The sequence below is a fragment of the Rhinichthys klamathensis genome, unplaced genomic scaffold (genome assembly GCF_029890125.1).
Source record: "Rhinichthys klamathensis goyatoka isolate OS25496 unplaced genomic scaffold, OSU_Roscu_1.1 h1tg000281l_1, whole genome shotgun sequence".
Taxonomy (NCBI): Eukaryota; Metazoa; Chordata; class Actinopteri; order Cypriniformes; family Leuciscidae; genus Rhinichthys; species Rhinichthys klamathensis.
In genome coordinates this window covers 2,347,643-2,362,972 of record NW_026606800.1, presented here as the reverse complement: position 1 = coordinate 2,362,972, position 15,330 = coordinate 2,347,643, and the positions used below count along the sequence as shown (strand labels likewise).

Sequence of the window (15,330 nt, the reverse complement as noted above, 5' to 3'; positions counted from 1 at the left end):
TTGCACAGAACCGAATGATCTTTGCTCACACTTTTGACCCAAATATTGGTGTTTGCTGTGAGAATTAACACGTTAAGTCTAATGTGAGCAAAGCCTGGGCACTGATCAATCCTCTCCAAAAAAAACCCCCAAAAAAACCTCTTTCATACCATCTCCTTGCAACCAGATGAATACTTTCTCTGTTTGCTTTAACAGGTGATGGAGAAATATCAGTTGATGTGATACTGAAAATGCTCCAATGCCAAGGGGTTGTGAATCGATTTTAGATGGGATTCATTTGGGGCGAGAGAGGGATCTTGATGTTCTCAGTTAAGTCTGTCTGAATTTGTGGGATGTTCAAATGTTTGTATAGTCCATATGTGGGCTTAAAGTCACAATCTCACACAGCTTAATTGTCATGAACAATTTTTCATGCAGTTCATATGATTATGTTTAGTCTATGGCTAGACTGAAAGTCTGTAATGTTTAAGATATTGATTCAGGCACATCTCACATTGGTTGCAGACAGACAGGTTTTTGACATCTTACTGTTAAACCTATAGTCTGTCTAGCTAAACTGTGCGATAATGATTTCAATAGGGATGTCTGTCTGTACTGTTTCAATACACCATGTGCTATGAAAGCAAGGCAAATATTATGAACCGGACAAAGAGACTTTGAGACTGTTATTTGAAGGTATTTTAAGTTTTAATGTAATGAATACTATTGATTAAATTGCTTGATTATAAATATTGTAGATTACAGTATGTCTTTATTTGTACTTGAGAGTCTACATAAGATTAAACAATAATAATTTTGAAAATTATATTTGACATGAATATGGGCAATACAAACAAATTACACCTTAGATAAGGATAAAAAGCAAAACAGATTACAATAGATTGCATAATTTAGTCTATTTAAATGAAAAGATTTCTACTATCCATTTCTGGAGAGCAAAAGCACATAATTTCACATCCTACACAATCAATACATCTTGCATTATTTAATATTCATTTATATTCGAACACAATTAATAATCATTTCTGGGACTTTTCAGTGATCTGTGAACATGTGAAACTGTGTTCCAGGTGTTTTGAAGCCATAAAGAGGTTCATGAGATCACTGTGGCCTGTGATGAAGCTTTGCTGATGATCACGTGCGGACCCTGATGAACAGAAGTAAAGTAAGACTGATTTGAATATAAAATCCATCAAAATCATGTCAGAGAATCACATCTCACCAATAGTTGCTCCGTTACATGCGTCCCAGCATGTTTTCCATTTGCTCGACCTTTCTTGTGACAGCAGCAAGTATAACGGCTGTTAAGGTTAAAGGGTTTAAATGGCAACATTTCCAGAAACAAACATGGAAGTAAAAAAGATGGCAGAATTGACATTTCAGGGTGAATTATTGATTTAAGAGGAACAACTTGCAGTGCATTATGGGAAATGTAGTTCCACTAAGACAGAAAGGATATTTTTGGCGTTGAGGTCCTGTAGGGAGGTTTGTGTCTGCCTCTGGAAAGCCAGTCGGGCCTCACACATGCAAGGGTCCTGAACAATCTCCACCTTCACCTCTTCACATCACAGTCAAACAAGAAATATCACGGAAATACCTCGCAAAGGGTGATTTGAATTAAGGGTAATAATTACAGAGCAAATTATCTACCCCCAACTCCAAAGTGAAAGTTATTTCATAAAGTCTTTTAGCAACTATGTAACACTGTGCAACACAGTTTATGCAATGTTGTTCATTTCTGAATTTCTCACAACATTGTGAGAGTGTTACATATTATGGGTTTACATCGATGTTGAATCAGTGTTCAACTGACTCAACATGTCAGAAATTATAAGACACTGACAGATGAAGCTTATGTTTCCCAATTTATTTTAATGAATGATTTCTGTATGTGACTGAAGACTGGAGTAATGATGCTGAAAATTCAGCTTTGCCTTCACAGGAATAAATTACATTTTATAACATATTCAAATAGAAAACAGTTATTTAAACTGTAGAAATAATTCACAATATTATTTTTTTTACTGTATTTTTGATAGCCTTGGTGAGAATAAGATACTTCTTTTAAAGCATAAAAAAATCTGAATAATTCTAAACTTTTGACCAGTATATGTGTGTGTTAGGCATTGCCCAACACATATTTCAAAGCCATATGCACCACCACCACCACAAAGAGAATAATGTTTTAAGCGGTGGTTGTTTGGTGCTATTTTCTACATCTATTGCATTCAGTGCAATTATTTAACCATTTGTTATAAGTATAAATCAAGTGCAGAAAACACATGGTTGAGCTCTTACGTTTTTTGGAACATGTTTTCTTGTCTTCTTGCAACACAAAACCCTGCCGGCACTCACAATGATAGGAAGAATCATCGTTGACGCAAATGTGATCACATTCATGACCCAGCGCACAGTAGTCCAGACCTGCAATAAGTTAAAACTCTAGAGCCCTGAAGCTAACAAACCTCAGCAACACATACAAGAAAATAGGACTATTCGATTCTTCTTAAAAGAATATTACATTTTTAACAACAAACATATTTATATAATCCTCAGCTGGCTAAAGAAACCTATCATAAAATGGTATGATGATAATACCATTTATGAAGGTCTGAAACAGAAGACTCACTGGCACTACCATCAGCATCACTGGCTTTGAAGCATGATCTTGTGTCCTGCATCAAGACAAAGCCAGGGGGACACGTGCAGTAATAGGAAGAACCGCTGGAGACGCAAGTGTGTTGGCAGTCGTGGCCCAACGCACAGACATCCGCACCTGAAATAAGCCATAGCGATGGCCAATAGGTCCGGGATTATGTTTTTCTACTTGACTTTCAGAATATCCATTGAGACATAGGGCTGGGCGGTATGACGATATATATCGTTCATCGTTGGAGATTTTGCTATATCGGGTATATCGCGGTATGCATTAGCACTATTGACACTTCAGAGTGATGAAATGCATGAATGAGAGTTTAAACAGTGGGACGTGCTTGATGTTAAAAAGAGTTATAAGCGCAATACATCCTGAAAAGGATGACTGTCACACCGCTAAAGTGCGCACACAGAAAGCTCTCTCAGGTGGCGATCACGAATTCAGTTCTCTTTCACGTCTTATTGCGCTTGAATGGTCGAATACGCACGCAATTATGTCAAAATGCCCGTCGTGTGGTGCATTCATGTAAACACAGCTGGTTATGTCTCAAGGAAAGTAAACAGTTGGGTGTAAACCGGATGTGTATCAGTATAATGGATCTGGGGTGCGTTTCCCGAAAGCATCGTTAGCCAACTATGGTCGCAAGTTGGTCGCAAATCCCATTGAACTCTATTGGTAACGACGGAACTTGCGACCATAGTTGGCTAACGATGCTTTCGGGAAACGCACCCCTGTGCGTTTGGTCTTAAAGTGACAGCAGCCTAATAAACCGTTACCTGCTGCTCTGTGTCATTAATGTGAATCAAACAAAAGAGAGAATAACTTACTGCTCTTGACTCAATAACTTGTTTTTAGCTTTAATAAGAATACATTTATATTTTATTAATGCAGTAAAGACTGCAATATTATAATTTTTTTTTTTACATTTGATTATTACATTTCTGTACTAATTCTAACTACATGTTAAATAAACCAATTTACCTTAAAAACTGAATTAATTAGTTTAACTCATATTTTAGTTTTATTGTATTTTTCCTATTATTTGTAATTTGCTTATTTTAATCATATAAATTAGATAGCACAAAATAGCTATATCATATCCGTTATCGTGAAATTCATTTCTCACAACGCGAAATAAGAATTTGGTCATATCGCCCAACCCTATTGGGACACATTGCTGCAAAGTTACAATTTTAAGAACTTTTTGTTCAAATAATATTTATATCCAATAGCAGTCGGATCACAAACTACTTCTAATCGTTTGATTGAATTTCGATTTGATTTCCAGATCACGAAATGGCATGAATAAAGTCATAGTCATTTCTGATCGTAACTCACTAGCACTACCTTCACCATTTTGGTCGCCATCATTCCTTCTGTTTTGGTCACCCCTGTGTACACTTTCACCAAGCCCGTAAGCACCAGCGCCTCTAATGGAGCATGTTTGCATGTCATCGTTCAAGACAAAGCCTGAGCGGCACTTGCAGTGATAAGAGTCGCCACTGCTCACACAAATGTGTTGACAGCTGTGTCCAATTTCACAGGCATCCATATCTGGAATAAGCCATAGGACATAAACACTGACAATGCTGTGCACGGTAAAAGTAAAACATCAGGGATTTTTACATTGCAGGGTTTGGGTATTCAAACAACGAGTGGACAATGTCATCATAGCACTGCCAAGCTTACCGTCTCAATAAACTAATTCAATACTAACATCTTCAATGAAATTGAACTTCACACTGCATACAATCCTATTCTTGTGTGAGTATTTCTTTTCAGCTTTTCTATTTCATATAAAAAATACCCAAATTTACTTAAGAAGCAAGACTGCATTAAATATTAAGACTTATTTTCAAAGCCTGTATTTTTGATACGAGTGCATTTTGCCTTACTGTACTGGCAGATTTTTTTTTCACTCATTTTAAGTAAAAATTGCAGTAAGACAAAATACACTTATATTCAAGATACAACTTGTTAAAATGAGTCTTGATATTGTATGCAATGTTGTTTTTCAAATAAATGTGTCTTGTTTTACTGAAAAAGTCAAGCAAAATTTCCAGGCATTTTCAAGTCAAGATGCAGACCTCTATGCAATCTGCTCCATTGGCCCCATATGAAATATAATCTGCCTCTAATAAATTAGCTATGGTTTGTCATCTGTCTCAGATTTACAGCAACACTGACACTGATGTTATTGCTGTACTGTTCTGGCAACGGAATAGTACAGAACAGGAAAGTCCACGGTAATTCAACAGTGATTTTGCATGGGTTGAATTAGTGGCTAGAATTCAGCTGCTAACTAAGTGAGAAAATAATGTTACATTGCACACACATAACTAAATTACAGCTCTGTTCCAAAACCTAATGACCTGCCCAAAGCATTTTAAGGCACAAATGCTGTTCCAAAACATCAGCCACAACAAGATTATGCTGCCTTCTAAAATACATAATTTTCACCTAAATCTAAGGCAGCAGCCCAGTCAATAAAATAGACGACTTTAACAAACATTTGCTTTTCTGCTTATTGGAAATTTGCTTTGTTAGCTTAGCATGTTAACATCTTTTGCCCATGTAGGCAGTAAACAGCAAAGCAGCTCACTAGGTTTTGGAACATCTTCATGTAACCTGTAACTTAGCACACACAATACGATAAATGAATCATAGACTGCCATCATATGATATCAAGTAATACAATCAGAACACTTGTAAAAAGCTGGCAAGCAATTGCTAGCTAAACAGGTTAGTCAAATAGAATTGCAAGTATTGTCGCAATGTAAGCATTCTCTATTATTGAGCTGAAATTAGTCACGGTTAAATAAAATCAAATATGTTTGTACTAAGTATGTCTTCAAAATCTAAAGTAAAGCAGTTAGCATAATCTTCTGGCTCTTACGTTTTAGGGAACATGTTTTCTGGTCTTCGTTCAAAATATAGCCCTTCCGACACTTGCAGTAAAAGGAGGAGCCACTGCTGACACATATGTGCTCACAGTGATGTCCCATGGCACAGGCGTCCATACCTGGAACAAGCTTTCATTACTCGACTGAGTGATGAGCCACTCTAGCAAGATTAAGTTCATGGGCAACTGCCTGGATTTTATTACATCTAGCTTTTTTGGTGGGGGGGAAAAAGATAGTTCAATATATCTGTAAAGTCCCTAAAGACTCACTGGAAACTTTATGGGACTTTTATTGGCTCTTATGTGATAAAATTACTCAGCAAATTTGATGCCCTTAGTTTGCATAGCATTTAGCATTTATATCAATATGTTATGGTGATGGCTGACAGCTGCACTAAGCAATTTGTTTGTAATCTCTGAAGGCATAACTAGCAAGCACTTTTCTAGCGCAGCACTTGATTGAGCAATTTTAATGTCCAAAAGATCGACTCTCTTCCTGAAAAAGACAAACAATTTTAATTATCCACAAACAGTCAGTCAAATATTCAAAGCTCTCAATTATCTGAGGTTTCCATAAAAAAAACATACTTGAAGTACACTAGTCTAACAACAATTGTGAAAAGACATTGACAATATTAAATTTCAAAAGCATTCCATTCCAAGACCTTCATTCCACAAAAATAGGATGCAAAGCACATATATTAGCTGATTCAAAGCATTCAAATGAGCCAAACTTAGAAGAATGCTTCTTTGAATGATCGGTGGACTTTATCAGCACTCACATACTAAAGAAAGATTTCCTTCAGAATGTGTTGCGATCTGACGATTCAAACTTCTGGAAAACACAATAATCACCTTGAAAAATTCTAATGCCAAATGATCACAATGTATGTTGAATTGTTTTTATGTCTGATGAAAATTACTTTTTTTAATTTGGTGTTCAGAGCCAACTGGTTTCCAGAGAATGAATCATCACCCACTCCCAAGGATTGAGATCCTGTAAAAAAGAAAAAAAGAGAGCCCCATCTCCCCTTTTTTTTGCATTAACCCTACCGCACAACGTCTCCCGAAACTTCGAGGTGAGCTTCTCAATAACACCGTAGGTCTCCACGTAGAACACATGGTCCTCAAGTGGATTGCTGGCCATGAGCTTCAGTGACCCCATGTCAGCCCTGTCCACTCCAACGGCGTAAATCTCAATCCCTGATGCCCGTGCTGCAGCCGAAACCTCCTCGACTTGGTCTTGAGGACGTCCGTCGGTGACAATGATGGCAACCTTTGAAATGTTCTTCGATTTAGGCCGCGCACCTGACTTTTCAGTAAAGGCTTCATCCATGGCTTTCTTGATGGCCATACCAGTCATGGTTCCTGCTGCCAAGGGTTCAATGCGGTTGATGGCTTGCTTTATAGTGTCCTTCGTAAGATGGTTTTTCAGCAGGAACTCAATTTTGACAGTGCTGGCGTAGTTCACCACTGCGACACGTGTGGCATCGGGCCCAACATCAAGAGTGTCCACCATGTCAGCCAGGAAGATCTTGACCTTCTCGAACTCACCTGGACGCACGCTACGTGAGCTGTCAATGATGAAGACCAGGTCCAACGGGCGGCTCCTACACTGTGAATCTGTTGCTGAGAGTTCAGTAAAAATTAAGCACTTTAGAAGTTGCGTTACTCAATGTCTATATGATATAATGAAGACTGGTGTTTTAGTCCATTAAAGGATTAGTACAACAACCAGATTTAGAGTTGATGGTATATGGTTTGACCCATTGGAATGGTAAATATGAGTAAAGCATATACTTTGCATGCAAACAGTTAGATTAGATTAGTCAGTTAACAAATATTGAGTGTGGTCGCTTTTAAAATATCCCTTTGGACCTCAGCAAAATGACATACTTCAACACACTGGAATACTAGAATACTTCTGGAATATGAAAGGTCACATTTTCTGATCTGTAAGATGCCCTACAATAGGAATAAGCCAGAAATAAGGAACAAATAATCGGCCCCTTAATGTCATTTTGCTTCATCCACCTTTGAAACAAAGAACCCTTAAGATCCCTACTGCTTTTATGTAAAAGGTGTCCAATCCTACCCCTGAAGGGCCACTGTCCTGCAGAATTCAGCTCCAATCCTTATTGACACCTGAACCAGCTAATCATAGTCTTCAGGATTACTGAAAACTTTCAGGCAAGTACGTTGGGGCAGGTTGGATCTAAAGGGCAGGACACTGTCCCACCAGGAGCAGGATTGGACACCCCTGCATGAATAGATGGAGGGTTAAACCAAGCAGTAGAATTATTCATGGAATTATACCTGTCGACCCTGTGATGGCTATCCTGCCGTGGGTAATAATCCTGCCTGGTGCCTCTGGTAGTGATTCTTGTGGCTCATTGGACATTGGTGAGAACTGTGGTGGGACGGTCTGAAGATGTGCCTCTTGTGTCAGATTGGATGTTGACAGAGATTGGGATGGGATATTTTGATAATATGGCCCTGATCTATGAGTGGACATTGGCACAGACTCGGGTGAAGCGCTTCGGGGATTGGTCTCTGATGTCAGTGTGGATGTTGGCAGGGATTCGGGGAAGGCGCCTTGGGCATCCGGCTCTAGTGTGACTGATTGGGGTGGGATTCTTTGAGGATTTGGCCTTTCAGTATAGGTGAACTTTGGCATGGGTTGGGATAAGGTGCTCTGGGAGTATGTCTCTGGTGTAAGGGTGGATGTCGGCAGGGATTCGAAGAAGGTACTTTGAGGATATGCCTCTGGTGTCATGGTAGTGGTTGGAAGGTATTGGGGTGAGGTGCCTTGTGAATAAGGTTCTTGTGCCAATTTTGACAAGGATTGTGGCATGGATTCCCGAGGCAGGGAGAGATTCAAAGATTGTTTGCCTGCCAAAGTCAAGGAATGTGTCTTTGATGGCTGAAAACCTGTCTCAGGAGCAATTGCCGAAAAGGTCGGTTGGTTATTTGTTGACTGAACCACTGATTTCTCTGGACCTGAATACTGTTGTTGTGGAACCACCACTGAAACACCTGTCTTTTCCCCTGATTCTCCTGTAACTACAACTGTTTGTTCTGGATATTGAACTTTTCGACAAACTATTGGCGCCCATTCACCTTTCAGCTGCTTGATTGCCACAGGTGGGGATTGGTCTTTATTTGTACTATAAACTTTTGTGGTTGGTATGTCTTTGAGCCAGTCATAAACTGTGAGCTGAGAAGGAGCTGTGGGTCCTGGATAACCTACTGGGATAAGATGGGGCAAAATCCTCCTCCTCTGTTTGTGAGGGCGATCAGGTCCATCTAACCAGTACTTAGTCCTGTACACTACGGACCATCAGAAGGTTGAAGAGGAACAGGAAATTAGGCAAACAGAACGTCAGTCAAACAAATACAATTGGCATTGTTTGCAATACATGCCCCAATTTCTCATTGTTAAACATTTGAAATACATGCCACTGTATCCCACGAATGCTTTTTTTCTGTAGCATTCATGCACTTTTTTATGCATATACAAGGGATGGTTCGCACAAAAATATTCAGTCATTATTTACTCACCCTCATGTGATTCTAAACCTGTATGCATTTCTTTCTTCTGTGTAACACAAAATATTTTTCATTGACCCCATTGACTGAATGATTGGACAAAAGAAACAGTGAGGACATTTTTCAGAAAATGTTCTTGTGTGCCACAGATGAAAGAGACATACAGGTTGAGTAAATGAAGACATTTATTTTTATTTTTGGGGTGAACTAGCCCTTCAATGCTTAAATGTGGATGCATTTTATTTTCACATTTGCTATTATAAATGCACTAAATATATTTCTAACATTGTGCATTTCACTATGAATTACATACTGTTATGTAAATATTTTTTTGTAATGCATCTAGTAAAATAATGAAACCATAAATGTTCCATTGCTGTGATGCAGTTTAAGATACAACGCAAACACTGAAAATGTAAATAGTACATAACTTAGTCAAACATGTCAGTTGGAACTAACATAGTGGTTTAAGTTCAGAAACCTACCTGCTGGGTTCAATGTCCGGTGTGGAAGCGCATGATTTCTTCTTTGTGCATAACTTTGGGCCAAAATGTAGGATGGATTGTTAAGGTCATAGGATTCACAGAGATCCACCAGCAAAAGAGAGAAGCAATATACCAAACTCCCAATGAAGGACTTCATTGTTTCCGCGTTCTTCTCAAGTCTGCTTCAGGTTTGTGTGCGGTCCTCTCATCTAACCGACACCAGTATGCTTCTGACAGCATCCTAGACCGCACATTTAAAGGGTTGAAAAGAAACGCGTCAGATTTTTGTCCAATCCAAATAAAGGAGGGGGAGCCCCACCTCAAATTACAAGGAATCTGAATTACACATATTATAAGATTGCACAATAGACCTCATAAAGCAGGGGTGGGGAACTTTGGTCCAGGAGGGCCACTGTCCTGCAGAGTTTAGCTCCAACCCTGAAAAAAACTCACCTAAGTGTAGCCTTAGTGATCCTGAAGATATTGATTAGCTTGTTCAGTTGTGTTTGATTTGGGTAGGAACTAAACTCTGCAGGAGAGTGGCCCTCCAGGACCAAGGTTCCCCACCCCTGTCACTCATAAAGGATGCAAAACATTGGCAGTTATTCTAATCACATATTTTACATTTACACGTAAGAGGGCAAATTGAGTAATACTAATGAACCAAATGTTCATTGTAGATAAAAACTCTGATAGCAGATTCAATGTTTTGAAACGTTTATTGAAGTAATTAGATTCAGAACATGTACAAGAAAAGAAACGGACCACGAAATAAAATAACATGCATCCATTGATTTATACAACACTAGCAGTTTTCTTTTTTAATTCTAAATCATTGTCATTCATGTGAGGAAAGTTTCCTCTTGTGTGTTAACCAGCATTACCATGACAACAGATCACTGTGACAGCTGCTTACATGATGGTGCACAATGGTTCAATGGATGGAAAACAAACAAACACACACACACACGCACAAATTATATAAACAAGATAAAAAGTGCTTTGAGCTTTTTCACTTTTGAAAGGATGAAAGTCCTACGTCCACAAATAAAAGTACACAATGGAAAAAATATATATTTTAACCATCACACTGGATTGTCTAAACATTTTTAATCTAGCAAAACAGATTTATTAGCCAAGGGTGGTGATTTTAAATGCAAGTACCCAGTCAATGTTGATTTTCACAAAACATCCTCTACTAAGACATCAGGAACAAAATATAGCATTGAAAAGCATGGAAAAATAAAGATCTCACGGTGGCAGGTAAAGTGAAAGCTTTCATTGGTAAAAACGTCATTTTAGATGATCTGCCCCATCTCAGAATCATTTCATTAGTGATTGACTATCAGTTAACTATATAATTCTGTCATAAGCACAATTTATTGCAGAGCCCGAGTCATGATGTCCACAAAAGAGAATGGCATTTCATATCTCAGATACAACACTAAGTAATTAAAAATAAATCCTGCCACAAACGATCTCTTCCCCAACACTGTGCCGCTTCAACTGTTTTCCTATAGTTTTACAAAAATAGATCTGCAGTGACGAGCTGTTACAAGAGTCATGCGAAAGAAATAGTCATGGGTAAGTCTAAGCTGCTGATGTGATGAGTGGATGCTGGGAGTCTAAACGCCCTCCAACTGTTGGGATGGAAGGCAGAATCGAAAGGCAAAGATGGGAGTCTGCACTGGCTTTTACTGACGAAACCCAGTCAGGGGAATTCAAGCTGGCATGTAAGGAGGAGGTGGCTCCTTCGCTGGCATTGTCATGGCCATTTCATAGGTGGGAAGGATGTACTATGATAAAAAGAAGACACCATTAAAATAAGGCCAGTCTGAGGTCGTTTACCTGAACAAAACCACACAGCACACTTTCCTTTGGTAACAAGCAAAAAAAAAAAAAACTGTACAGCTGCTGGTCTGTTAAGGAGTCCAGAAAACCATTGCTCAAAAGCCCTTTCAGAGGCAAAGAGTGCCATCTACTGTAACAGTGTGTAACGGTGTATTTGGATATAACTAATGAGAGATGATATTAGGATGCTAAAAATTAAATCACTGTACGGATCAGTATTATTATCTAAAACTATTGAACATCATTTTAATAAAATATAAATATTAGATGAAAAACTTAAATGAAAATGAGAAATGTTCTCTTGACAACTAAGTGAAATAAATAAGTTAAAGTACTAAAATTACTCGACCTAAAACTGAAATAAAAATAAATTAAGAAAAACTAAAAACTAATAAAAATGACAAAAGCACACAACAAAATGAGCAAAATTTTAACTACAATTAAAATATTTTAAAATTCAAATTATTAGTAAATGCAGTTTATATAGTATACAAATTAGTATTTATATAGTAGATAAATAATACTAAAATAACAGATTTTAATTTGCACAAAAAAAAAACAAAAAAAAGAAAATATTCTAATAAGACAAAAACAAAATGCCGTTAATGAAATGGCAAAATTGACAAAAATATTAAAAGTGGAATTTGTTCGTGAAGAGGTTTGGATTGCAAAAAGCTGGCGTTATAAGCTACAATGGAGCAAGGTGTTGAAAAACAAGAGAAAGACGTTTCAGAGGCAAAGACAACCATGTTTTTCATCAGAATAATGTAAAGTGATAAACCCTATTTACTTTAGAATGTTACATTTCATCAGATTGTATAATGCCTGTTAATGGTGTAGTGTTGTTGTATATAATATCATCTACTCAACTCAAAGTAGCCTAGGTTCAGGAAGTTGGGAACTCTGTTAAGATGGACATACCTGAGGGGGAGTCTCAAAAGCAGGATAGACGGCAATCTCTGGAGTGTTCCTGTTGTTTATGTACTTATAGCAGTTCCACACACAGTTGATCAAATAGGCCTGTAAAAAAAAACACATTAGTAGTCTGTAACCTGGATCTTATAAATAAAATATGTACGGACTCATATATCTACCTTGAGGACGATGAGAATGGCAAAAAAGATGAGCACAAACAGAAGGAGACAGCTGGAGTCCAGAGAGAGCAGGTTGTCTTTGTAAGGGAAGTCCGGCTAAAAGAGACAGAGATTTTAGGTTAAATGTTTTTAAATGAGTTTCTAGCGGCAGAGGCTTGCGACAGACAGGCGGTAGACTGACCAGCTGGTCCAGGTAGTCCTTGATTCTAGGCAAGTACGTGAGGGAGCTGATGGCCACCAGGCAGCTCAGTGCAAAGTCAAACAGCTGGTAGCAAAAGAACGGGATGAGCCAGCCGTCACGATTCTGTGCCAGAGGGGAAAATAACAGTCATGTCATAAGACTGTTTCTCACCATTTTAATGCTGATGCAAACCTGTAAGACTCCAGGGAATACTGAATCATCCAGTTTGAGCAAATAAAAGGAGCTGTGCTGAATAACTAAGAGAACTTGGAGAATGCCTAAAATGGAAAGGGAGCTATTAGCAGATCTGACAAGGCTGTGACTCTACTGGAACAGCATTTCACTGCCTATAAGGCCTAACATTTGCGGTCAGAGGATACTCAGGGTCTAAAACACAGTTAAATGCTCACTCGAGGTAACAAGCTCAGGTATGGCAAATGACTGTGACAGCAACAAATGCTCACAGATCCAACCTGTTTTTTAAAGATGACATCAAGCAAGACTGTGAAATACAGATGAACACAATGATGAAATGCATTATTCTCACAATACATTAACCCAACTTACTCCGCATTGATAGTATGGATGAAATTCAGTGTATTGCCTTTAAAAGTCAGAGAACGTTTACCATGTTTAAGTCCTTAGTATATGTGCATCATGACATCCCTATTTGCAGTACCAAAGAATACATTTTATTGTGTTCAACATCAGATATTAAACTAATAGCCAGGCATAGTAATCATATAAAGTTTAAACTTACAGTAATGGCTCCATACACCATCATGGCACTAATAGTGAGCATCAGAAGAGAGATGGCAAAGCCCACACAAGCGTTCTCTACAGGGGTGAATAAAGAGATGTTGTACATAACATATAAATAAAAGAAAGAAATATAAAAAAATATACAAAATACAAACAAGTATAATTAGGTTTTAAAAATTAAACATTTAAATACAAATAAATATTGAAATATAAATGTGGCACAAAAATATTGTATTTGTATTAATGACTGAAAAATCTCATAAAATACCTGACATCCTGTCTGACGCAAAGTAATGCTCAATAACCTCATACTGCAGGTCAACAATAGGGACGTTCTCAGGGTGAGTAACTGCCACAGTCAACAGAATACCCATCAACAGGTTCACCACCTTTGGACAGAGATTATATTAGCAAAGAAAGTATAGATGACATAGATAGTAAGGCATAACACTGGAATCAAAAATGAAAGTGTAATATGACAGAAAGTCAGATGATTCACTGTCATGTGACTCACTTTGTAATTGTAATTCAACAGGTTAAAGAAGTCAAGGTCTTAAAACACATGTCTTGCACTTTTTACTAAGAATATATGTGTAACTTATAAAATTAACAAAAAAAGTTAAATCATTTATTAAAAACCAGTCAGTCTTCAATGGGTCAGGTTTTCTGGAAACACTCAGGCTTTGACACAATGATTTACTACAATATTAACCATTGAGATTGGCAGAGCGATTTTTTTTTGTCGGCAAACAGTGCCATTTTATCCAAAAGTATTCATAAACTTGCCAAGCAACACTTCATTATCGTTAATTAGTAGATTTTTTTTTGTTTTGTTTTAATATCTAGTTGACATTCAACATACAAATATATAGAGCTGATTTAAAAATATATTAAATAACTTGCCATATATATAGCTATATTATTCTAAATAATTTCCTTTAAACACATTTCGGGCAAATTATAAACGAACTGAATTTCAACCCAATGACAGTGTAGTAAACACAACGTCAGGCCTCAGTTAGCGGTTAGCTTGTTAGCTACCTACAAATATAATATAAATTAACACTTAAATATAATCTCCACATCACATTGTCCTACTTCAATTGACAGATAAGATCCTTATAATGCGTTTAATATAAATGTAACATGTCTAATCTCATTCACGTGTCTTGTTTGTTGATAGTTCCAATTCAAAACATTGAGTTAGCCTAGAGGTCGTAAACATCGAGCTAACACGGCTCTGCTTGCCAAAAAACATCCACACAGACGCACTTTAAAGCACAGACACACCTCGAAAAGAGAGGGGGAGACTGCAGATATATTTCAGTTGTGTTAAAGTCTACAACACGACATTTATTGAATGTTTTAAGCCTCGTACCATATACCAGGTACCCAGGATGATGGTTCCAGTCCGCACGTGACAGCAGCCGCAGCAGCGCGCGCTGTACAGTCGGTCTCGAGACGGTTTAAAACGCATGTCGTTCTCGGTGCTTTGAAGAAACATCAGAAAAAAATAGACGAAATGAGTCTCCTCTATCAAAAACAGCAGTTACAACAGCAGTGCACGATCTTTCTGCAAAACTCCCCCTGACGGGTGAGAAATAATGGGGGCGTGACCACAGCTAAAACATAGAGATGCCCGACTCGGAAACGAATCGTTCTTTTGAGTCGAATCTTTTTAATGCATCGGTTGAACCGGTTCACAAAAGAGTTTTGAAGTGGTCTGAATCAGACTGAGAAAACGATTTTTTTTACTTTTTTCATTTTTTCTCGAGTAAACCTTTTGGCAAAATTTGTTTTCTAACCAGAAACCCAATTTTATGTTTTTATTGACAGAGGTAAGGCTGCAT

General features: G+C 37.8%; 2 protein-coding genes across 2 annotated transcripts; both read right to left on the bottom strand.

Moving 5' to 3' along the window:
* Positions 1–852: 852 nt before the first annotated feature.
* matn3a (matrilin 3a) lies at positions 853–9,830 on the bottom strand. The gene is made up of 7 exons (XM_056269414.1): positions 9,593–9,830; positions 7,875–8,888; positions 6,612–7,187; positions 5,553–5,678; positions 1,460–1,558; positions 1,223–1,292; positions 853–1,147 (listed from the first exon to the last, which is right to left on the bottom strand). Exons 1-6 carry the CDS (start codon positions 9,747–9,749, stop codon positions 1,237–1,239), a joined length of 2,028 nt encoding a protein of 675 aa, XP_056125389.1. The 5' UTR covers positions 9,750–9,830; the 3' UTR covers positions 853–1,147; positions 1,223–1,236.
* Positions 9,831–10,292: 462 nt separating this feature from the next.
* On the bottom strand, positions 10,293–15,103 carry laptm4a (lysosomal protein transmembrane 4 alpha). The gene is made up of 7 exons (XM_056269306.1): positions 14,859–15,103; positions 13,749–13,869; positions 13,479–13,555; positions 12,719–12,841; positions 12,538–12,633; positions 12,365–12,463; positions 10,293–11,388 (listed from the first exon to the last, which is right to left on the bottom strand). The coding sequence occupies exons 1-7, from the start codon at positions 14,982–14,984 to the stop codon at positions 11,314–11,316; spliced, it is 717 nt and encodes a 238-aa protein (XP_056125281.1). The 5' UTR covers positions 14,985–15,103; the 3' UTR covers positions 10,293–11,313.
* Positions 15,104–15,330: the final 227 nt, after the last annotated feature.

Bases quoted from the DNA above. Each gene is read 5' to 3' on its own strand.
- laptm4a (XM_056269306.1), bottom strand. From the start codon at position 14,984: ATGTTTCTTCAAAGCACCGAGAACGACATGCGTTTTAAACCGTCTCGA. The intron at 13,870-14,858 runs GTACGAGGCTTA...CTCTGTCCAAAG, and splicing joins TCCTGGGTACCTGGTATATG to GTGGTGAACCTGTTGATGGG. The intron at 12,464-12,537 runs GTAGATATATGA...TTTTTTTTACAG, and splicing joins CCATTCTCATCGTCCTCAAG to GCCTATTTGATCAACTGTGT.
- matn3a (XM_056269414.1), bottom strand. From the start codon at position 9,749: ATGAAGTCCTTCATTGGGAGTTTGGTATATTGCTTCTCTCTTTTGCTG. The intron at 7,188-7,874 runs GTATAATTCCAT...CTGAACTCTCAG, and splicing joins AGCCATCACAGGGTCGACAG to CAACAGATTCACAGTGTAGG. The intron at 1,559-5,552 runs GTAAGAGCCAGA...TGTGATGTGAAG, and splicing joins GAAAACATGTTCCCTAAAAC to AGGTGAAGGTGGAGATTGTT.